General features: G+C 36.1%; 1 protein-coding gene across 4 annotated transcripts in view; it reads left to right on the top strand.

Moving 5' to 3' along the window:
• DLC1 (DLC1 Rho GTPase activating protein) overlaps positions 1–25,513 on the top strand; it is a 401,580-nt gene that overhangs the window by 81,237 nt on the left and 294,830 nt on the right. For all 4 annotated transcript variants that reach the window (XR_003436251.1, XM_027122726.1, XM_027122725.1 and 1 more), the window contains exons 3-4: positions 15,482–15,631; positions 22,932–23,072. Coding sequence is in view for 3 of the 4 variants with exons in the window: in XM_027122726.1 (XP_026978527.1) it covers positions 15,482–15,631; positions 22,932–23,072 (291 nt within the window). In the remaining variant the exon portion in view is untranslated. The remainder of the gene's footprint in view (positions 1–15,481; positions 15,632–22,931; positions 23,073–25,513) is intronic.

The following is a 25,513-nucleotide window of genomic DNA, read 5'->3' on the forward strand; positions in this document are numbered from 1 at the left end:
TACTATATTGTCTTAAACCCCACCTTTTGAAAACACAGAAAGTTACTTTTATTCGTTGGTTCAACCCTCATTAAATATGTACACTATATATATATATATATATATATATATATATATCTCAAATTATAATATTTTAAGCAAACCTAAATCCCATTTTCAAATGCTATTAATATTATTCTTTAACTCACAAGCTTTATCGGTCACATTCTACTTTGTGCTTATTTGTGTTTATACAATAAGTAGCTAAATAATTAGTACTCATTATAGGAAGTAGGTGCAAGACAACTCCACAGGTAACTCATGTTATTGAATATGACCATTTGAATTAAAAACCATAGAAACTTATGGGTTCCTTTCACGGGCCCATGGTTTATATGGAGAACAAGCAAGACAAAAATCCTCTTCAGTGTGCTGGAGAGATTCCCTAGGCAGAAATTTGGGTTAAGAGTTATGGCCATATTGGGAAAGAAGAAGGCATTGTTTGGTTTCCTTATGCACAAGAGAAAAGCAAACAAACAGGTCTTAATGATCTCAGGGAATTGGAGGATGAGTAACCTCAATATTTTGGAAGCAAAAGGCTACTTTTCAAATGTCCCTTTCCCTCAGAAATATTATACCACAAAGACGTTTTTGAGTTTTCACTAAGTCTTGTAAGGACACAAACAATGAACCACTCTACTGCCAACACATGTTCTAATCAGTGCATCTGAAAAGTTCTCTTCAATTAAAAAGGAAATTTCCCATAGTAGCTGTTTATGCTTTCTCTCTGTAGAATCTTTAATTTTTAGAGATTGACAATATTATGTGGATGCTCACTAAAGATTGGGACTTAGTAGATAACTAATTGTTAATTAATCAAAAGATACTTTTGGGTCCTACTATGGACAATTTCTCTGCTAGATCCTTTGGTAAGGTTACAGAGAAGCATGAGGCCCCATCTCTTCTGATGTGGGTTTTAAAAATTAATTGAGGAGGCTATATGTGCATGAAATACTTGATAATATAAGGGAGCTACTACTCACTAGCTATTCCTTTTCAAATTAGTAATCATCAAAAAGAGATCAATGAAATACTTATGCTATAAGTAAATGATCTAAATCCATGATTTTTTTTAACTTTACTGAGGAACAATTGATAAATATATTTGTATATACTTAAAGTATACAATGCAATGATTTGATATTCATATACATTGTGGAATGATTACCAAGATCAAGATAATTAATACATCCATCACCTCACATAGTTAACTCTTTTGTGTATGTGTGTGTGTGTGTGTGTGTGTGTGTGTGGTGAGAATTCTTAAGATGTACTCTCAGCAACTTTCAAGTATACAGGACCGTATTATTAACTATAGTTACCATGCTGTACTAGAGTCTCAGAAATTACTATTCTTATAAATGAAAATGTATGTACTTTGTATGTATGTACTTTGATCTACATTTCCCCATTTTCCCCTCCCCACAGCCCCTGGCAACCACCATTATATTCTCTATTTCTGTGAAATCAGCTATACTGAAAAGACTGTCCTTTCCCCATTGTGTGTTCCTGGTGGCCTTGTCAAATATTAGTTGACCATATATTCATTGGATTATTTGGGGGCTCTATTGTGTTGTGCTGGTCTCTGTGCCTATTTTTATGTCAGTACCATACTGTTTTGATTACTACAGCTTTGGTATATAGTTTGAAATCAGGCCATATGACACCTCCAGTTTTGTTTTTCTTTCTCAACATTGCTTTAGCTATTCAGGGTCTTTTGTGATTCCATATGAATTTTAGGATTGTTCTATTTCTGTGAGAAATGCCACTGGAATTTTGACAGGAATTGCACTTAATTTGTAGATCACTTTGGGTAGCATGGATATTTTTATAATATTAATTCTTCTAATCCAAGAGCATGGGATATCTTTGCATTTATTTATATCTTCTTCAATTACTTTTATCAATGTCTTATATTTTTCAGTGAACAGGTTTTTCATCTCCTTGGTTAAATTTATTTCTAAATATTTCATTGTTTTTGATGCTATTGTAAATGAGATAATTTTCTTAATTTCTCTTTCAGATAATTCGTTGTCAATATATAGAAACACAACTGATTTTGTATGTTGATTTTTTATCCTGCAACTTTACTGAATTCATGTATTAGTTCTAACAGTTTTTTTGGTGGAGTCTTTAGGGTTTTCTGTAAATAAGGTTATATCACTTGCAAATAGAGATAATTTTACTTCTTCCTTTCTGATTTGGATGCATTTCTTTTATTTCTTTTTCTTGCCTAATTTTTGTGGCTAGGACTTACAGTACTACATTAAATAGAAGTGGCAAGAGTGGGCACCCTTGTCTTATTCCTAATCATAGAGGAAAAGCTTTTAACTTTTGACCATAAAATATGACGTTAGCTGTGGGCTTGTCATATATGGCCTTTATTATTTTGAGGTACATTCCTTCTAAACATGATTTGTTGAGAGGTTTTATCATGAAAGGGTGTTGAATTTTGTCAAATGCCTTTTCTGCATCTATTGAAATGATATGATTTTTATCCTTCATTCTGTTAATGTAGTGTATCACATTTATTGATTTGCATATGTTAAACTATCCTTGCATCACAGGGGTAAATCCCACTTAATCATGGTATAGAACACTTTTAATGTGTGCTTGAATTCAGTTTACTAATATTTGGTTGAGGATTTTTGCATCTATGTTCATTAGAGACATTGGCCTGCAATTTTCTTTCCTTGGAGTGTCCTTTTTTGACGTTGGTATCAACCAAATGCTGGCCTTGTAAGATGTCTTTGGAAGTGTTTGTTCCTTTTCACTCTTTGGAAGTATTTGAGAAGGATTGGTTTCAAATATTTCGTAGAATTCACCAGTGGAACAATCTCATCTAGGCTTTTATTTGTTGGGAGAATTTTGATTACTGATGCAATCTCCTTGCTCCTTAGTCTGTTCATATTTTCTATTACTTCATGATTTTGTCTTGGTAAGTTGTATGTTTATAGGAATTTACCATTTTTTTCTAAGCTATCTTATTTGTTAATATAGAATTGTCCATAGTCTCTTATAACCTTTGTGTTTGTAATTTTATTAATTTGAGTCCTCTAGCTAAAAGTTTGTCACTTTTGTTTATGTTTTCAAAAAAACAACTCTTCCTTTTGTTGAACTTTTCTATTGTCTTTCTGGTATCTATTTCATTTATTTCTGCTCTAATCTTTATTAGTTCTTTCCTTCTGCTAACTTTGGGCTTAATTTGTTCTTTTTATTTTTCCTTGATATATAAGTTTAGATTGTTTTCTGTGGTCTTCCTTTTTTTCTTAATGTAGGCATTTATTGCTATAATCTTCCCTCTTGGAATTACTCTTGCTGCATTCCATAAGTTTCAGTATGTTGTGTTTTCATTTTCATCTGTCTCAAAACTTTTTTTTATTTACCCTTTGCCCCCTCCCAGCTACACCCCATTTTCCAGTATGGGTATCCTTCCAGATCTTTTTTTTCACATCTATATGTATGCATATAGAAATACAGAATTTTACTTTGGGGTGTGTGTGTGTGCGTGTGTGTGTGTGCGTGTGTGTGTGTGTTCGTGTGTGCGTGTTCATTCAGTACATAAAGGGTTTCATGCTATAGGGTGTTGTTCTTTACCTTTCTTTCTCCACTTAACAAACCCTCTTGAAGCACTTTCCCTATAAGTAGCAGGGCCCTAAGTTCATTTGTATAGGCTGTGCCCTACACAAGGACACCAGACTAAAGCACTTAGTGGGGGCTGATGGGTAATCTGAGTTTTATTCATTAAGCCATGAACCTTGGCAGGGGCTGCATCCCTCCCAAGGGAAACAGTTTTCTAACTCAAATTGAAGTGGTGGATAAGTTATTGTGGCTCTGTCAGTGCATGTGAATCTACCTCATATTTGTAGCTACTGGGTAGTGATCTAAGGGATTATGGTACCATTACATTAAACAGTTTTCTGTTGATGGCCACATAGGATATTTCCAGTTCTTAGACCACTAGGAAAAAATTCTTTAATGAATAGTATTGGGCATACTAATTTTTTGCATGTATGCAATTCTCTAGGCTAGGTATCTAAAATTAGATTGCCAGGTTGACGGATACTCCTACTTTAATTTTAATAGATACTGCTAAACTGCCCTCCAAATAAGGCAGAAATTTACATTTCTGAAGACATGGTCAAGATACTTTTTTCTTTTTTGACAATCTGATAGGTGAAAAACAGTAATTCTCATTCTTTACTTAACTTGCATTGTTATGATTACCAGTGCAGTTTAGGGTTTTAAACCATTATAATTTTTCTGTGAATAGCCTTTTTGTATGCTTTGACCATTTTTACTAGGTTGCCTTTTTATAACTTCTTAATTCTTCATTATATATGATCCAAATATTTTTGCTTAGTTTGTCAGTTGTATTTTAACTTTTATCAGTCTTTTCATTTGTAGGTTATTATACATTGTCGTGTCTCATAGAATATTTTGATTGTTCTGTTTTATTTTGTTTTGTTTTTAAGATATTTATGATTAATACTCCTTTCCTCTTGCAAGAGAATTTTAAAACCAATTTATCATATGTAAGCATTTGTGAGTAAAATATGTTTTTTAAAGTAGGGATAGATAAATAAAGTAAAATTGACAAAACAATGACAGCCTTTAAGCTGATAGGTACACAGGGTTTATTATATTATCTTTCTCTGTTTTTGTATATGTTTAAAGATATTCATATTAAACAAGATTTTTTGTCTGCTTCCTTTGGGATTTTTTCCTTATCTTTATTTTTGCTCTTTAAGAATTAGCTTTCCAAGTTCCATTAAAAATCTCATGGGAGGGCTTCCCTGGTGGCGCAGTGGTTGAGAGTCCGCCTGCCGATGCAGGGGACATGGGTTTGTGCCCCGGTCTGGGAAGATCCCACATGCCGCGGAGCGGCTGGGCCCGTGAGCCATGGCCGCTGAGCCTGCGCGTCCGGAGCCTGTGCTCCGCAACCGGAGAGGCCACAACAGTGAGAGGCCCGCGTACCACAAAAAAAAAAAAAAAAAATCCCATGGGAGTTTTGGGTTAGACTACTATGGGTTTATAAATTAATTGACGGACAACATTTCATTCATTCATTCATTCAATAAACCCTTATTACGTGGCAATATGCAACCACTGCTCTAGATTCTTGGGTTACATCAGTGAACAACAAGCAACGATTGCTACATTCTAGTGGGGAAACAGACAATCTACACAACAAATTAGCTGTGAAGCATATTAGAAAGAATTTTCCTATCCAGAACAATCATATAGCTCCTCATTTTTTCAGTATTCTTTTAGGTCTTTTAGTGACATTTTTGGTTTTCTCCATAAAAGATCTTGATTATTTCTCATTCAGTTACTTCTAGATATTGTATAGTCTTTGTTGTTACTATGATTGTTTTTTTCTATTCCGTTTTTTAAATGGTGACACCAGAATGCTGCTGTGTTTTTCTTTGTTGAGCCAAACCCTTTTGTTGTTGTTGTTCTAATAGATTATCAGATTATTCTCTGAGATTTTCAAGGCACAAATTCTCTTCGTTTGTAATATAATCACTGTTCTGTTGTTGCTGCTATTGTTTTTGCTGTATCAGCCAGAACCTCAAGTACAATGTTGAATAGAATATGTGATAACAAGCATTCTTACTTTTTCTTAATATTGTAGGAGTGTTTCTAATGTTCCACCATTATCCTTAATATTTACCCTATTGTCTGATACTCCTAATCAAGTTAAGAATGTTGCCTTCCAAATACTTGCTACCTGAGAGAGTTTTTATTGTTGTTGTTCTATTTATCAAATCACTAATAAGTGGTCTGAAATAGGTTTTCAATGTTATAAGTGTCTTTTTGACATTTTTTGTTGTATGTTTTCTATTAATCTGTTACTGTAGGGAATTAATGGATTTCTTATTGTGGAATTACTCTGGGGGAGAATCTAATTTTTATTGTCCTAATTTTTGTCTGAAGCCATGAAATGGCTTTCTCTGTGATATATTTCCATGTTCCTCAACACCCACTATGCTTTGAATACATCTGTGGAACTTTTAAAAAACACACTAGCTTGGTCCTGTGCTACACCAACTGAATCTGAATTTGGTGGGTGGAGCCTTAGCATGTGGAAGTTTTCAAAGCTACACAAGAGTACTTATAATCAGCCACTATTGAGGACTTTTGCTCTCCTGTGTGCGGTCAGAGGTTCTCAAAGTGTGGCTCCCAGCAGCAGCAGCGACAGCAGCATTACCTGGGAACTTGCTAAAAATGTAATGCTCCATCTCCATCACAGACCTACTAAGTCAGCAGCTCTCTGTGTTTAACAAGGTCTTCAGATGATTTTGATGCTCACTAATATTTGAGAACCACTGGTAGAGTTTGTTGTTGACAGAAAGACAAAAAGAAGGAAAAGGAGGAGGGAAGGGAGAGAGGGAGGGAGGGAGAGAAGGAAGGAAGGAAGGAAAGGGAGAGAGAAAGAAAAAGAAAGGAGGGACAGAGGGAGAAAGGGAAGGAAGGGGGAAGAAAGGAACAAATCATTAATAGGATGATTTATCTTCTAAATGTATAGATTGATAACTATAAGAAGATACCGCTCATGTGTGACTAAGTCTATTTTTTAATCTATGTGTATTCAGCCCAGATCTCTCAATGCATGTGAATTTGTTTGGGAAATATAACCTTTGGGGTCACCTGTAGAGTTGAAGAAAGTGCCTTATAGGACTAAAAGTGTTAGTGGCTACCTGTTTAACAGGAAGCAAAGCTGAATTGAATCAGGAGATTCAGATTTTCCAGTTCTGCCATTAACTGTCTTAATTTGCCAAGGTTATTATCACATCGGAAAAAAATGAGAGGATTGGGCTAGACAAATAGTTCCCATACTTCTTCAGTGTGAGGACTCTTCATTAATGTCAAAAAAGCCACAAACACACATCACATAATTAGTAGTTAGAAAATATTCAGTGGCAAAAAATTTACTGTGACTTTGCTCACTCATGGAAGATTTAGTACCAAACATTAACAATTTAAGTAAATCCGTAATCCTAAAAATATCACAAGAGCAGCCTTATGCATTTTTCACATTTAATTTTGCTACTAAAAAGAAAAAGTGACAAGTCTTAGATTTACTTGGGGTTATTATAACACTGAATAAGATACTGAGAAAAAAATTTTACATTCTTTGAAGTTGTATAACGAAACTTTAGAGGCAGTTGATGTTCATTCATTCAAGGAAACAACCTTGTGAAAGACCTCTGCATTGGAATTTGAAACCAAGGAGTTTCCTCTGATATACCCAGGCAAGGGAGAGGCGTGTTAAGCAGAAGCAGCATTATTACATGAGTCAAAAATAGAGTTGCCAGATAAAATACAGGATTCCCAGTTACATTTGAATTTCAAATAAACAACAAAACATCTTTAGTATAAGTATATCCCATGCAATATTATCCCATGGAATATTTGGGACACATACTAAAAAATATATTTTGCATTTATCTGAAATTCAAATATAATTTTTGTTTGCTAAATCTTGTAATCCTAGTTGCAAATGAGAGAGAACATGGCATATTTGAGAAACCAAAAGTTCTGTACTTCTAGTACAGTATTTCCTAAAATATAGTGTGGTTTATGTGAGATTACATCAGATAGTATAAGGATTTTTTATTTTGATAATTTTGGCATATGATACACATTAGAAAAATATAAGATTTTCACTTATATTTTATACAGCACTTATATATTAAAAATTCATTGTTTCAATTGAGATATAATTGACATATAGCATATTAGTTTCAGGTGTACACAGTAATGGTTCGCTATTTGTATATATTGCAAAATGATCGCCACATTGACTCCAGTTAACATTCAGCACTACAGATAGTTACGGTTTTTTGTGATGAGAACTTTTAAGATCTATTCTCTTAGCAACTTTCAAATACACAATACAGTGTTATTAACTATAGTCACCACGTTTTACATTACATCCCATGACTTATTTATTTTATAACTGAAAGTTTGTACCTTTTGACCCCCTTCACACATTTTTCCCACCACCCTCCAACCAACCTGACTCTGGCAAGCACCAATCTGTCCTCTGTATCTATGAGTTCAACTTTTTTTTGTTGTTTTTTAGATTCCACATTTAAGTGAGATCATATAGTACTTTTCTTTCTCTCTATGATTTAGTTCACTTAGTGTCATACCATCAGGGTCCATTCATGTTGTCACAAATGGCAAGATTTCATTCTTTTTTATGCCTGAATAATATTCTGTTGTTCATTTTCTTTATTTTCTTTATTCATTCATCCATTATTGGATGCTTACCTTGCTTCCATGTCTTGGTTATTGTAAATAATGCTGCAGTGAATATGGGGATACATTTATCTTTTTCAGCTAGTGTTTTTGTTTTCTTCAGATAAATACCTAGAACTGGGATGGCTGGATCATATGGTAGTTCAATTTCTTTATGTTTTGAGGAACCTACATACTCTTTTCCACAGTGGCTGCAACCAATTGACATTCCCACCAACAGTGCACAAGGGTTTCCTTTTCTCCACATCCTCACCAACACTTGTTATTTCCTGTCTTTTTTGTAATAGCCGTTCTCACAGGTGTGAAGAGGTATCTGATTGCTGTTTTGATTTTAATTTCTCTGATAATTAGTGATATAGAGCATCTTTTCATATACCTGTTGGCCATCTGTACATCTTATTTGGAAAAATGTCTATACTCAGATCCTAAAAACGCATTTTTGGCTGTAAAAATCGTCTAATTAAAGAAAAACATTAAGAAATATATAGTTGTCCTCAGAATGATTGAATTTGAGGAACACTGGGCAGGATCAAGGAGAATGATGAGAGGCAAAACTAGAAAAGTAGACAGAAGCCAGGTCAATACAGGACTCTTTTTCTAAATGAAGTCATGTATTTTTATGGAAAAGGAATAAATTTTTACTTATGCCTTTCTTTATTATCCACACCTAAGGAAAGACCATCACATTCCTGAAAATAGCTTATGGAATTTTAATGTTAAATAGATGTTTTTCATATGTTTTCTAACCAGAAAAAGTCCTGTCTCCTTTAATACATGAGCCCAAGCAAAGAACTACTGAGAAATGCTAAAGGAAGGAAGGAAGGAAGGGAAGAAGGGAGGGAGGGAGGGAGGAAGGGAGGGAGGGAGGGAGGGAGGAAAAAAGAAATGAAAAGAAAAAAAACTGCAGGGATTTGCAGGTATCATGTAGGCATGATGATACAGGAGAAATAACCAACCCAGAAAGGCTGACTTTGTGTCTATAAATGTATTAAGTCTGCATCCAAGGTAGATTGACATCCAAGGTCACTTAATATATTAGTACTTAGAGTGAAGACTGGTTTCAGAATGCTTACCAAATTACTTAGGTAGAAATTATATCCCAGCCAAAAATGGGACTTTAAAGCCAGTGGAGGAAGTCATCCTCAGGTTCCACTGGACAGAAAGGAACTGCTACCCACATAGCTCTCTCCCGGTTCACACCTGCCACTTCTAGGCGCTCCTTAGGACCAGTTGCATAAATGTCCTTCTAAATCGTTCAGGAGACTTAGGCAATTTACAAAGTCCCAGCTAAGAAATGCTCCATTTGAAGCCTCATTGGAGTTTAAAAAGTGAACAAAGGGGAGACCAATTTTCTTCACCATGCCTTTTAAATGAAAGGAGATAAATAGGGAGTGAACATAAACACTTAATGTAAAGCCACAATTTACCTATCAGTTAAAAGATTCCTTGTGGTAACTTTAAGTGAGGATAATATTTATCTCTCTCCACCATCTAATATTAAAAAGATATTGCATATGTTATTATTCATTAAAGATAATATACAAAGATTTTTGTGTTTGAACAGACTATATCTGGCAAGTGGAAGATAGTAGCTGGGGTTTTTTTTTTATTACCTTTATTACCAGTCTACATCAATTTCATCTTAAAATGCACCCAAATAAAAATTAAGGCTGACTTATTTAACTTGCCTAGAAATTCTGACATAAAATAATTACATTATTTTTAGCTTCTGTGGGTCACCTCAGATGAAAATCTTCACTGCTTCTAAAGAAACACAGATTTAATAACTTTCTGGTTCTTTAAGCAGGATATTATGTTAAGAAAGGAAAGTCTAGAATGAGGAATTTATTGTCAAATGAAATTTATAACACTGATATGAGATTTCATACTAGTCCAGCTGGCTGTAGATCAAATAATTTCAGAATGAAATTGAGCCAAGCTTTTTGCTAAAAGGTCCCTTTCTTTTACGGGTGAGCAAGGAGCATTAGTAGCCCAGAATAGCAGTAAGATGTGTATGGAATCAAAGGCAGTGTACGGACCAGAACCTTGGATTAGGAATCAGGAAGTCTTAGTTCTATTCCTGGCCTAGTCTTTAATTTATTATGCCTGTCTATGTGATGCCACAACTCATTGACAAGCAGAACATTCAGGCAGTGCTGTGTTTGCTGAGCCAAATATCTACTATTTGGAAGCATCCGGGTATTTCACCGAATTTTTTGGTTTTCTTCCAAATGCTTGGCATAAGAAAAACAGAGCCTGTGCATCTCTGAGGGAGGCACCCTTTTCTCTGGACCTCATGTTTGCCCCGTCTGTGAAATGTCCAGTAACATACAGTTCCTCCCCACTCCCTGTGTGTGCTCTGTTCTATGTTGTTCAATAAAGAGCATCTGGAGAAAGAGGAGGGTCAGAATTATATTCTTCAGATGGAAGGAAAGAAGGAGCATAGAGGCTCGGGTTCAAAGGATTTCAGTTTATGTCCCTGTAGAGAATAGCCCCCTAAAAACTCTGTTTATCTCCCCCAGATACCATGTGATCAAAGTGACTTCACTGCCCAGGACTAAGTAGCTCTTGGAAGTAAAGAAGGAGATCTTTCGGATTGCCCAATGAACACCATGTGGCTTGGCCATTTTAGGTTTTGACAACAAATCAAATTGAAAAGAAGTTTCTTGTGTAATTTTCCTAAGTATCCACTGACTTGTGTTTGAAAAAGATACAACTGGAGATTTCTTCCACAGTAGCTACATATATTATCTATGCCTTGACATCAGCTGGTTATAGTCTCAAGACAACAGGATGTTTCTGTTCTTAGCAGGACACAGACACATACTGGGAAAAAGAGACATATATCATATCATTGACTCAAGGTCAACTCACAGCCAACGAAATACTTTTCCTCATTAAAAGAACAGATTGTGGCTATCCCATTAAGAATAGCCTGTTCATATTCTAAACAGGCACTTAATTCTTAGGCCACATTAAAGAGGGTGTACAGAACATGGGGAAATACTTGCCTTCTCTGTCTTCATGGTCAGAGAACATGTAGAGTAATATATTTAATCACGGTACCAACCATTAATTGGGTCATTGACAGTTATATCCAGAGAAGAGTAAACAGAACTAATAAGGATTTGAAAACATGTCATATAAGAAGTAAAGGAACTGAGGATGATTTACCTAGAAAAGGAAGAAAATGGGCACAACATAGTTTTTCAAATATTTGAAAGGCTGTTTCATGGAATAGGCACTACTTATGCTGTCTGGTTCTGGGGGGAGAAACTGGGAAGTTAGAGGAAGGCAAAATTTGTCTCCATAACATTTCTAAAAATTATAACTGTACAAATATGAAATCGGTTGCTTCCTATGAAATGATGTATAGCACGTAGTAGATGGTCAATAAACATATCTTGAACGTTTGTTAAATAAAAGTGTAAAGAATTGGACCAGATGCTTCAAAGGTGTCTTGCAATAAATTGTGGTCATTGGTGTTCTTCCAAAACATAGTTTCTGTATGCTGGAAAGAATGGAAACCAGGGTGTATTAGTCGTGTGGCATTGCTGGACATACAATATGGTGAGGTTCCAAAAATGTTTGGTTGTCAATATGTGGTGAGAACTCTAAAAGATTAAAAAAGCACAGTAAATCACTCATTTGCTTACATCCTGCCCATAGCCCCATAGCACACAAAGAATAAAATTGACCTCTTTATAGTGACCTTCATGACAGAATATAATTTGACTCCTGTTTATATTCAACCTCATTTTGTCCTAGCACCCACTCACTCCCTCACTCACTTTCCCTCTCCTGGCTTCTCTAACCTTTTTTCAAATCCTCTTATTCACCAAACTCATTCTTACCTCAGTGTCCTCGTATCACTCTTCACCCTGCGTGGGACACTGCTTTCCCAGTTCTACTACTCCTCACTCCCTCCCTCCCTCCCTTCTTTCCTTCCTTCCCTTTCTCTTTCTCTCTCTCTCTCCTTTTCTCTCTCTCCATCTCTATCTCCATCTTTCTCTCCTCTACCTCATTTTTTTCACCCCATCATGATTTACTCCCACTTCTTCTCTGACCACCCTCTACAAGGTGGGACACTCCACCTGCAGTTACTGTTTACCTCATTACCCTGTTTATTTTCTTCTTACACTTGTTCCTATTGGAAACGATCTTATTTATGAATTTGTTAACTTTAATTATTTGTCTTCTCATGTTGACTATAATATTCAGGACAGCAGAGATTTTCTATCTCTTGTTCATTGATGAACATTTTGTCCCTTTCATAGTGCTTGGCCCAGAATAGCTGTGACTGCAGGAAAGAAGGAAAGAAAGATGGGAAGGGAGAGAATTGCACATCTTGGCTTTGATTTAAGGGGGTTAAGTTAAGTTACTGAAATACCTAGAACTAAGGCAGCTTCGCTTATTAAGAAGTTCCTCTTCTTGGCCTATAGTGACAGCATGAAATGGAAGCTCCACTGTAGGGTTCAACCTCGCCAGAATCTGCAAATGCACAACTCTGTTTTCAGGCATGAGCTGTTCGCTGGAGTTTAGCCATGGACATATGAAAGGTTAGAACTTTGCGAAATATTCATACTTGGGCTTTAACAACAAGGACAAAAAATGTATCCAAAGCATCTGATTTGTAGCCAACTCAACTTTGTGACGTTTAACTAATGTGTAACATACTATATGAGTCCGTGTACTTGACACTTCAGGCTGAACGTTGTAATAGATGGTGAATAAGGAAGCATCCATGAAGAAAAGGGAAAATCAATAGGCTTATTTCTCTAAAGAAATATCTTAGACCAAGGCTGTTTTGTTTTATTCTTTTGGCAGATAATTTAAAATAATTTGATGTTCAGCCAATGGATTTCAGAAAGGTTTTAAAGCACAAACTCAGCATCTAGTTAATTCAAAAACAAATTATTTCTGAGGCTACTACTGATAGGTCTAGGATAGCTGCAGGGTATACTGTTTTTTCCAACATTAACTTAGTAGCTGGAAAAATATCAAGATATATTTTCTAAGGCTTTGGGAAGTGTTATTTCACTTGCTCCTGTTGATTTCATTGTTATTATTATTCCTGAAAATGTATTGCGTATGCAGTGTAGAACTTGACTCTGTGTCTGCCAGGTAGAAAAACTTCATCTTTGTGCTTGAGGATGTTATTACTGGGGAATGAAAGACAATCACACAAAAACATACGTGGATATGTGTAGAGATGCAAAGAACATTATCTTCCCAAACACAACTTTGGTTTAAAAGAGAAGGAAATTATATAAGTAAACACATTGGGGGAGTAATTAAGGGGACTTTGAGTCTTCTATTCAGGCAGATTCTTCCATTTACTGGATTATTTAGAAGAGAATCAAACTGAGTAATCTCTAATATGTCTGGGACTCTATTTTAAGGTATAAGCAGGGTTTTACTATAAATAACATTCTTTTAAATATAACAAAGTTCTGTAGCATTGAGGAATATGATGTATAGTAAGGTTCAGGTCTGTTTGCAAATATCCTGGCCCTTCTTAGGCACAATAAAACTTTATTATGACAAAAGTTCTGTAATTCTCTGTCAGAGACTCATTAAATGTTTTAGACAGCAGGGACGATGGAAGGAAATTGAAGAAATAATCATAGCATAGTACCCTAAAGGAATTAACATAACTCAAAAAAATTCTTAATTTATTCTCAAAATTAATGACTTTGTGGAAACAGGGCTAGGTCTTTCAATTTGACATTAATCTTTAAACCAAGCACAAGTTCAGATTACACAAATAACTTGTCCATGTTAGCTGAATTAATGATTTTTTGACCAACTTAATCTAATTAACCAATTATTTGACATGTGAAAGATTATTATTATTAACAGTCTGCTATTAATATTAACAGATAGTTATTATTAATATTAGCTAATCTAATTTCATCTATAGCATTAGATGAATCCATGAAATTACCCGAGTCCTTGTTCTTTGGGGTCCCCCCTAATGGTGACTAGGGAATTTAGGGTGATTAAAAGTAAAAGGCCCAAAACAAAAGATCTGATTCAGACAGTCACCTCATTCATACCACTACTAATCCCATCACCTCAGCAAAGCCTCCAAATTACTCCCTTGTGCCTGCACCCCTCAGGCTTCCATCATGATATAGTTTCCCTTTGAGGTCACCACTGATGGTCCTTTTAAAGCTGATTTCACCCAGGTAAATATCTCAGACAGATGAGAAGATGGCAAGGGCAACATGAGTCACAAATGATGACTTGCCTCAAAAGGGCTGGTCCTGAGCCTGTGACATCCCTCAATAGATTATGCTTCTAAGGAAACTTACAGCGCTTTCCATGTTTTGTTTTGTTTTGTTCTTTTACCCAGTACTCTCCCCAACCCTGATATCTTGCACATTACAGAAAGTCTGAAAGTTTTCTAATACTAACTGAATTGATTTGAACACCCAAGAATAGTAAACAGTCATGCCCAAATAACTCTATATGGTCAATAAGAAGCTTTAGTTACTTTTATAAACAAAACTATATCCATAAATATGTCTATATTATAGAGAGCTCAGAATAAGTAACCATTATTCATATGATTGTGGAGGCTTTTTTCAAAAGTGTGTGAAAGAAAAGAAGCTTGAAAATAAATACTGGCAATGACATAGCTTGAAGCAGCAGTGAGTAAATGGCCCCATGCAAAAAAACAAAACTAAACTAAACAATCCTGCCTTGTTTGATTCTTTTCCTATATTTTACTATACTCAGAAATATTCATCCAAAAATATCATCTTGTATGCATCCTTAAATGTCTAACCCGCAAACAATTATTAGTATGTTATAATTGATTTGTACTATGACAAAAGAAGAGTAAACATACAACTTTTCTCAAGAATAATTAATCGGAAATTGTAAGTAAGTATCAGTACTGATATGATGTTATACTTCCTTTTCATTGTGCCTTGCTCTAGAAAATATATATTTAATATGCATGTAAAATGCTTTCTTGGCAGGTGGTCAGTATCTTTCCAATGAAGAGCACATTGATGGTACAGAATAGAACTTCCCTTCCCCCCTGAAGTAGAAGACTGCCTATTATTCAGTGTCCTTTTTGTCACATTGAAGAACAGAGAACTTTTTATTTTTTCCAAGAAATGGCCTTTCAGATTCAGTAACAACATGTTCTGTTCCTCAGGAAATAAGAGAAGATCGAGATAGGGTGCGGCTAGACTCGATGTTGTTGCTGATCATGAAACTGGACCAGCTTGATCAGGACATTGAGAACGCTCTCAGCACCAGCTCCTCTCCGTCCAGCACACCAACCAACCTTCGGCGGCAAGTCCCTGTGAGCTTCCCACTTCCCACTTCTTTGCATGTGAACGTGATGTCTCTACTTTGTATAGCCCCTCTTGCAAATGAAACATGTTGGATGGCCCCACTACCCACATGGGACCCTGATAGTCTTCCATAAATGTCACTCAAATCATTCTAGGCTTCATGCAGAGTCCATAAGAGAAGTGTGTGATTCAAAAGAAAATGGTTATTACTAGACAGGAAAGAGGGTCATTTTGGGAAATTATTTTGTTTCCTACTGATCAGATTCTCTTCATTGTCATTGTTTCCCTAATTGTTGGTCTTCCTTGATATGCTATAAACGCCATTAGCAGTGCTCTGTTGATCTTGTTTAGTGTCTTATTTCCAGTGTCCCACAAATCTACATTGCATATAGAAGATGGTTAATAAATATTTGCTGGACAGATGGATGAATGGTTGGCTGGATGAATGGTTCATTGGATGAATGTGTGGGTCGATGAATGGATGTATAGATGGGTCGGTGAGTAAGTGGATGGATGGATGGAGGGATGGATGGATGGAGGGATGGATGGATGGATGCTGGTTGAACTAACCAAGCATATTACAAAAAAGAATTTAGATGAAATCAACTTGAGAACACTCTAAAATTCACTTAGTGAAACACAATGAATAGGACAGAGGTGAAAATTTTATTCTACTGTGCATTAGTTTCAAATAAGATAGACACTCCTATCAGATTCTAACACAAAATAAAATTTAGAAGACATAGATTCCAAAATGTCTATACACTTTACATATTTAATATTAGCTTCAATTAAATGGCTTAGTTTTTGCAGATCTAGCAAATGTGATGGTAGAATTTACTTATAATTAAGCCATGCATTCCTTTTCAATTAATCTATCACTTTTGATATCAGTAATCAACACGTTAATTCAAGAAATTTTGTAATTACCTAAGATCAAAGGGGTGGAAAGTGTTATATATATATATATATATATATATATATATATATAAGCACCTTTCAAAATAGAACTATTCTGTATCAAATTCTTTAATTTGTATAGTTCTACTGTTGATTCTGAAGTTATTCAAAACTCATTCTGACTGTGGTGCAGAATATTTAAAGTCAATAAACAAGTTAAAATAATAGCTAACCTAAGTATAAACGAAGTATTAATACTATTCTAAATGCGTTATGTATGTTAACACAATCATTCCTTACAACATTGTTCAGATGAGTAAAAAGAATAGAGACAGTAATTGTATGTGCCAGAGCTGGCACAGAAGCCCAGCCAGTCTTGATCCAGAGCCATGTCACTCAACCACTATCCCATACTGCCTTTCCTAGCTGGCTATAATGGAAATCTGATAGCTTGAGCAAAAAACATTTTTGATTAAAAAATGAATAAATATGAAATTAAATGCTTTGACCTAGAAAGCTGGTAGGAATGACATTTTTCTTTTAATAATTTTTCTTCATCCTTCAGGATTCATCTCAAATGTTTTCTTTACAGTGAATTCTTCCCTAAATCTCCTTCTGTCTTCCCAGACAGAATCGCTTACTCCTTCCCTGGTGCCGCCATAGCGTCTTGCATATACTTTAGTAGGACAGGCACCCAGATGGAGGAAACGCAGTGAAAGTGATCTCCTGAGGCCCAAAAGAAGGGATGTTTTCTCGTTTACATATGAAGGGTGTAGAAGCTTCAAACTCATTTTCATCAACACTTTAAAGCCCAATTTTTCAATAGGAGGTGCTTCTCAGTACTTTTGCCATTAATGTAGGTGTGGAATACATTTTCTCTTGAAAGTTTTCTGGTGTGAATTGCTATCTCTCCCTATCTCTTTACTTGCTCCCCTTTTCCCTCTATATTGACCTTTCCTCAATCCCATGTATTTAGGGAAAAAAGCACAGCCCAGATTTCTGCTAAATACAACTCCATATTGTTGTCTCCATCTCAGAGAGCAAAACAGCTCTTACCTGCTAGATATGGTTCTGTGTTGAGTGGTAAAGACAATGCAAAACAAGAGCTAAGGTGGGTGATGATTAGGATTTGTCTGCATCTACATCTCTGCCTCCATTTAAAGTGTAAACTGGATTTTATATTGCATGCACTATCTCATGGACCATCACCACCCTTGCTGAACAAGGGTTAATTCTGTAAATAAAGATGTATTTCTGAGTTTTTAGTTCAACAGATACTTGAAATAGGCCAAATAATACAGTAGAAACATAAACTTTGGAGTCTGCAGGCCTGAGTTCACATGCCAGCTCTACAACTGAATATCTGAGAACATAAGAAAAGTATTTAGTTTCTCAACTTCAGGTTCATGTAAAAAGAGGAGACATTGTTTCCTACTTAATGGCTTGTTGGGAGGAGTAAATGAAGGAACACGTGTGAGATGCATTGCAAAGATCTGGCACAGAGTACATATTTAGTATTTGTTAATGCCATTGCCTTCTCTCATGTGCTCACTCACACCAGACACTGGGTTAAAGGTAAATAAGACATAGCCTGCATCCCTAGAAACTTCTTTTTGTGTCTGTGTTTTTCTAGGTTATCCCTTTTTCTTTATTTCTGTTCCTTGGTATTTAAAGCTAATTTTAACATTCTCTCGTCATCAGAATTTTTTCCACATGCGATTTTCATTCCTTTTGATAATTGTACCATGGAATAAGTGGATTATAACAAGTAATTATGACCTTGATTGTCCACCGAGGAGTACTGTCCCAGATTCAGAGGAGAAACCCCCTCTGCCACACCCTCATACTCCACTGTGAACGTACAGTTTAGCAAGGAGGGCAAGACATACAATGAAACAGTGACCTCAGTTTGAGATTATTTGTAAGAAAATGCTGGAGTGAGTTCTACATATAATAAAGGGGGTAAAGAATAATATGGGCTGGAGTCTTTAAGAATAGCTTCAAAGAGAAAAACATATTAAAATAAGGGTAGATGTAAAAATGTATAGAAGGCTGCCTTGATAGAGCCTGACAAGTGAGGGTCAGGCAGATCTGAGCTTTAATGTCAGCCCTGCCACAGAACATGAATTTGGTCAAGTTACTTGCCTTAAGCTTTGGCTTCATCATCCATCAGGTAGTGATAATAATATCTTCCACATAGAGTTTGTGAACATGGAAACAGAGAATGGCTGTACAGTATTGTCTTTAAATGGTAAAAAAAAATTTTAATATTTATTATTTTACCTCAGAATTATTATATTGTTAGAAGGATGCAAGGTTACCCTGTTATTTGCCTAATCAAATCATAAATAGGAAGGCAAAATTAGTGCAAATGATTTCTGATAAACATAAATGTAAAATATAAATGGCTTATAAACTACCTGCTACTTATGATTATGCATTTGATGTTTATAAATTACCTGCTATTTATGACTATCCATTTGATGTTGATTCAATTTGAAATCTTAATGAACCATTTTTCTCTTATGGTAAAATGTAAAATGTCTTTTCCGTGCAAAAAAAAAGAATAGATGACCCTTAATCTGAAAGCACTCAGGGCATGAGAAATTTGGTTATGGTTATATGTTTTACACACACACACACACACACACACACACACACACACACTTAAAGAATTTAGTATTATGTTTCATATTTATTATTGTTATGTATGTCTTTTATACCCTTACTTTTTTATGTTTGTTTTCCACTTTTTTTTCTTTTTTTTTTGTAGCTTTATTGAGATAGAATTGACATATAACATTGTATAAGTTTAAGGTATACAATGTGATGATTTGATACAGTTTTTTTATGCAAAATAATTACCACAGTAAGGTTAGTTAACACATCCATAAACTGGTATAATTACAATTGTGTGTGTGTGTGTGTGTATGTGTGTGGTGAGAACATTTAATATCTATTCTCTTACAACTTTCAAATATATAATACAGTGTTGTTAACTGTAGTCGCCAAAATGAAGATTAGATCCTCATAACTTATGCCTCTTATAACTGGAAGCTTGTACCTTCTGACCAGCATGTCCCCATTTTCCCCACATTCCAGCCCCTAGCAACCACCACTTCACTCTGTTTCTATTTTGGCCTTTTTTTTAGATTCCACATATAAGTGAGATCATACAGTATTTGTGTTTCTCTGTCTGACTCATTTCACTTAGCATAATGCTCTCCAGGTCCTTTCATATTGTCACAAAAGGCAGAATTTCCTTCTTTTCTATGGTAAATAATATTCCATTGTATATATATACCACATTTTCTTTATCCATTCATCCATCTATAGACACTTCAGTTATTTCTGTGTCTTGGCTATTGTGAATATAATGCAGCCATGAATATAGGGGTGCAGATGTCTCTTTAAGACAGTGATTTCATTTCCTTTGGATGTATATGCAGATGTGGACTTACTGGATTATATGGTAGTTCAATTTTTTTTTTTTTTTTTTTTTTTGCGGTACGCGGACCTCTCACTGTTGTGGCCTCTCCCGTTGCGGAGCACAGGCTCCGGACGCGCAGGCTCAGCAGCCATGGCTCACAGGCCCAGCCGCTCCGTGGCATGTGGGATCTTTCCGGACTGGGGCACGAACCCGTATCCCCTGCATTGACAGACGGACTCCCAACCACTGCGCCACCAGGGAAGCCCTATTTTTATTTTTTGAGGAACCTCCATACTGTTTTCCATAGTGACTATACTCATTTACATTCCCACCAACAATGCACTAGGATTCCCTTTTATGATAGCTGTTCTGACAAGTGTGAGGTGATATCTCATTGTAGTTTTAATTTGCATTTCCCTGATAATTAGTGATTTGAGCACCTTTTCATGTACCTGTTGGCCATTTGTGTCTTTGGAAAAAATGTCTACTCAGGTATTTTGCTCATTTTTTAATCAGATTATTTGTTTTTTGCTATTGAGTTGAATGAGTTCCTTATACATTTTGGATATTAACCCCTTATCTAAGGTTTGCAAACATTTTCCTGTAATTCTATAGGCTGCATCCTTCATTCTGTTGATTGTTTCCTTTGCTGTGCAGACGCCATTTAGTTTGATATAGTCCCATTTGTTTATTTTTCTTTTATTACTTGTGCTTTCGGTGTCATACCCAAAAAATTGTTGCCAAGACCAATGTCAAGAAGATTTTGCTCTATGCTTTCTTCTAGGAGTTTTACAGTTTCAGATATTACATTTACGTCTTTAATTCACTTCAAGTTAAGGTTTGTGAGTGGTGTAAGATAGGGGTCCAGTTTCATTAATTTGCACGTGAATATCCAATTTTCCCAACACCATTTACTGAAAGGACTATTTTTTCCCTATTGAATATTCTTGGCCCCCTTGTCAAATGTTAGTTGACTGTATATGCATGCTTTTATTTCTGTGCTCTCTGTTCTATTCCATTGGTCTGTGTGTCTGTTTTTATGCCAGTACCATACTGTTTTGATTACTACAGTACTATAATTTGAAATAAGGGAATGCGATGGCTCCAGCTTTGTTATTATTTCTCAGATTGCTTTGGCTATCCAGGGTCTTTTGTGGTTCCATACAAATTTTAGGATTGCTTTTTCCTATTTCTATGAAAAATGCCATTGAAATTCTGACAGGGGTTGCACTAAATCTATAGATCACTTTGGGTAGCATGGACATTTTTCACAATTTTAATTTTTCCAATTCAGGAACATGAGCTATCTTTCCATTTATTTGTGTCTTCTTCAATTTCTTTCATCAGTGTCCTGTAGTTTCTAGTGTACAGATCTTGTGCCTCCTTGGTTACATATTAATATTTGTCAGTTTGGTTATTCTTTCATAAAACAATATTTATGAGCATATTCTAGATGCCAGGCACTATTCTAAGCCTGGGGAATGTATCAGTGAACAAGACAGGTGAAGCCCCTGCTCTTGTGATGCATAGATTCCAATAAAGGGAGACAAAAAAGATTTGAAATAGAAATGAATGAAAGGTAGATAGATGGTCAGATAGAGAGATAGATACATACGTACATACATAGGTAGAGATGATGGATGGATATTGTTGATACGTGGTAGATAAACAAGGTAATAAGATCGTAAAATAGAAAATGATACACTGTGGAGGTTGAAGAGAGGAAAATATTTTAGTTTGAACTGTCAAAGGATGCTTCTCTGAGGTAGTGATATTCAAAATGAGAGCTGAGTGACAAGAAAGGGACAGCAAAGGGAAATACTTGGACAAGGGACAAGAAAGGGCATAGTCCCTGCCGTAAACACCACCTTGGTGTACTAGGAGGACTGACAAACAGCATGCATGGCAGAGCATACAGAGACAATAGAATGATAGAGCATAAGGCCAGAGAGTCGGGGTGCAGGGTAGATGATATTTAACCATATGGGCCATGGTGAAGTTGAGGTGTAGAAAGAGTGGACATAAAGATTATCAAATCATAATTTTCTCAGGTTAACATTATAGAGTGATGTGTGCCTTCACTCCCTCCGCTTTGCATTCTCTTCACCCTTGCCTTTCCTCTGTGTTCTCATGTATAACACAAAGATATCATTTGGTAAATTAAATGCACAGCCTTTGGAGGGATTACAGTGTAATTGCACTCATTCAACAGACATGTCTTATCCACATACTGTACACTAGTTGCTCAGAAGGCATATGATGTTAATAATAACAATATTTACAGTAATGCCCAGCATTTAATGAAAATGATTATGTGCCTGTTACATGCACTTTGCATATATCTTGCTTAATCTTCATAAACCTGTATGAGTGCATGCTATCATTACACTCATTTTCAAATGAGGGAATTGAATCACACATGACAAAGCGTAATTCCTGCCCTCAAATAACTTATAGTTCGTTAGATAGACATACACTTGAGCTAAATGATTCCAGGCTATTATGGTAGGTGTCACCATGGAGATCTGATGGGAACATAGAAGAGTGAGGTGAGAAGAACTGAGAACTGTCTTTTCATTTGACACTCATAACCCTGTTGCAAGAGGGATGTAGAGTGAGTTACTCAAAGTCACACAACGAGCAAGGGCTGTCTATGGGCTTCTTCCTCCTGACTTATTGCAGTGTCCCGGCTAGCTGCCCCTACTGCCCTTTCCAATGCACAATCAGCTGTTAAATTATCAAAGTAGTTTGCTACCTCTTTTCCAGTATTTGCATTCCAAAATCAGACCCTCTGAAGAGTACAATTGTTAATACAAAATAATGCATGGTTATGGGTGACGTGTCACTGTCTGTTGTCATAACTCTGTGGTGTATCCATGTGTGTTGGGAGAAGGAGGAGGTGGAAAGGTGTTGGAGATGGGAGAAAGGCATGTAGAGAGTGTGGACATGTCCTTCATATCAATGCATTTTTTTCATAGGATCTGGAATCAGGATCTGAGAGTGGAGCAGATAACACTTCGGTAAATCAGACACAAATAAATCTGTCTTCTAACACCGAGTCCACTGACCTACCATCTTCCACCTCAGTGGCCAGTTCTGGAACCAAACCCAAGTCTATGGTAAGTTGTTAATTATAACAGTCAGTTTCCACATGAAGTGTTGATTATCTTCAGGTAAGAGTTGATATCTCATCCATTCAGTTTAGAAGAAATACTCTTGGATTCTTAGTTGCAGTGACTTGATAGTACTTAATTAAATACAGCCCAACATATGCTGTTTTTTTGTTTTATAAATGTTTACACAAGTACTTTACTAACATAGGTCATTGTTCCAGAATTATGCAAAATATGGTGTTAAATTTTATTACTGGATACTGAAAACTTGAAAGAACCAAGAATGCAAAATGTAAAGATGATTCTCCCTGTATTATTATTCTGACTAAATGGCTTACCAATGGGAAAATTAATGGATGGATGGATGGATGGATGGATAGATAGATAGATTAAAAAGTAGAGATATATAAGGTCACACACATGATAAGTTTTATGTGGGCATTAAATGACATAGCACATGTCAAGTGCTTAGTGAAATGCTTGGCACAGAAAAAATACTGAAAAAATGTAAGCTACTATTGTTATTATTATGATGCTTCATAGACTTTACAATGCTACCAAAACAAATGAAAAGGAGAATCACTACATGTAATAGTATAGCACAGTGACTTGTGAATAGAAGACATTTTCCTTTAAGTAAAAAGTTGAACTGCAACGGGAAAGCAGTATTTGACTCTAAAGGTAACATTTATGGAGGAAGTAATTACTACTTCAAATATCTAAAGTCCCAGTAGCTCCAAAATAACCTTTCCTAGTTTAGTGAAAATCATAGTGTCGTATTATTTTTTAAATGCCCATGTTAGCTTAACACAGAGAAACAAGTTTGGATTGCTTTTCTGCCTGCCTTTAAAATAAAAGGCAAATCTGAAATAAAACTAAAAAGAGAAAACTTGAATTTAAAATGTAGTATGTATGTTCAACTGCAAGAATATCTAGAGTATTTTTGATGGAATAAATATTTATTGAACACCTACGATGTGCCGTGTGTTATGCAAGATAAAAAAGACTTGGAGAGCAATAAAAATATATTCTCTGTCTTTAAATATCTCACAGTCTAGCAAGGGAGGGAGGCATGTAAACAATGAAATGCAATGACATGCTGTATGGTAGTGCTGTATATACAGGAAATAGGAGGAACCAATGACATACTACCCAATGCTATTTTGCGGTACACTGAAAAAATAGGGTGAAAAATAATGTGTGCCAATGGGCAGACTGCAGTGACGTGTTGCTCTTCTCTTCCACAATCGCTAGAGAAGGTTGAAATGCAAAATTCAAATATGAAACTCAACAATCTCATTTTACCACGTTCTTATTAAGGGAAAAGATAAAAGCCTCTTAAGAGTTTTAGCTTGGGGCTTCCCTGGTGGCCCAGTGGTTGAGAGTCCACCTGCCGATGCAGGGGACATGGGTTCGTGCCCCGGTCCGGGAAGGTCCCACATGCCGCAGAGCGGCTGGGCCCGTGAGCCTTGGCCGCTGAGCCTGCGCGTCCGGAGCCTGTGCTCCGCAGCGGGAGAGGCCACAGTGGTGAGAGGCCCGCGTACCGCAAAAAAAAAAAAAAAAAAAAAGTTTTAGCTTGAAGGTTTGGGAACAATTGGAGCGTTGGCTTTTTGAACACTGGGGACAGGTGTGGGGCTGACATATAAGAAGTAAGTAGAGGGACTTCCCTGGTGGAGCACTGATTAAGAATCCGCCTGCCAATGCAGGGGACACAGGTTCGAGCCCTGGTCTGGGAAGATCCCACATGCCACAGAGCAACTAAGCCCGTGTGCCGCAACTACTGAGGCTGCGCTCTAGATCCCGCGAGCCACAACTACTGAGCCCACGTGCCACAGTTACTGAACCCCGCGTGCCTAGAGTCCGTGCTCCGCAACAAGAGTAGCCACTGCAATGAGAAGCCTGAGCTCTGCAACGAAGAGTAGCCCCCGCTCGCTGCAACTAGAGAAAGCCCACGCACAGCAACGAAGGCCCAATGCAAACAAAAATAAAATAAAGAAATAAATGTATTTTTTTAAAAAAAGAAGTAAGTGGAAAGGAAGGTGAATTCCCTTTTTTAAAGGTATTTATGCTTAAATTAGCTTTTTAAAGCGCCTTCTATTGTCCCTAAGAGTGTTCTTTTCACTCTAACATTTTTTCTGTGTTCATCTTTTACTTTAGAATAATTACTGTTGGTATCCACTATTTCTCCCTTGAAACGTACATATTTTAGAGTGTAGTCACCTTATAGTTTGTAACCATTGCTACAACTCTGTGTGCAGTTCCTTAGTCTTTTTTCAATGCTCCCATGCTTATAAATGTGGTCAATATATTTCCATTGAGCAATGTACATATTTTTATGGTAACCATCTTCAGTAAAGTTTTAGAATGAGAAACATAAAACCATCAGTTTTCCTAGGGCTTTAATCCCTTAGAGTACTTTATAATGGGTCCTTTTTCAAATTGTTCAT

Source organism: Aethalodelphis obliquidens, unplaced genomic scaffold (genome assembly GCF_003676395.1).
Source record: "Aethalodelphis obliquidens isolate GAN/ISIS:26980383/991018 unplaced genomic scaffold, ASM367639v1 scaffold25, whole genome shotgun sequence".
Lineage (NCBI taxonomy): Eukaryota > Metazoa > Chordata > Mammalia > Artiodactyla > Delphinidae > Aethalodelphis > Aethalodelphis obliquidens.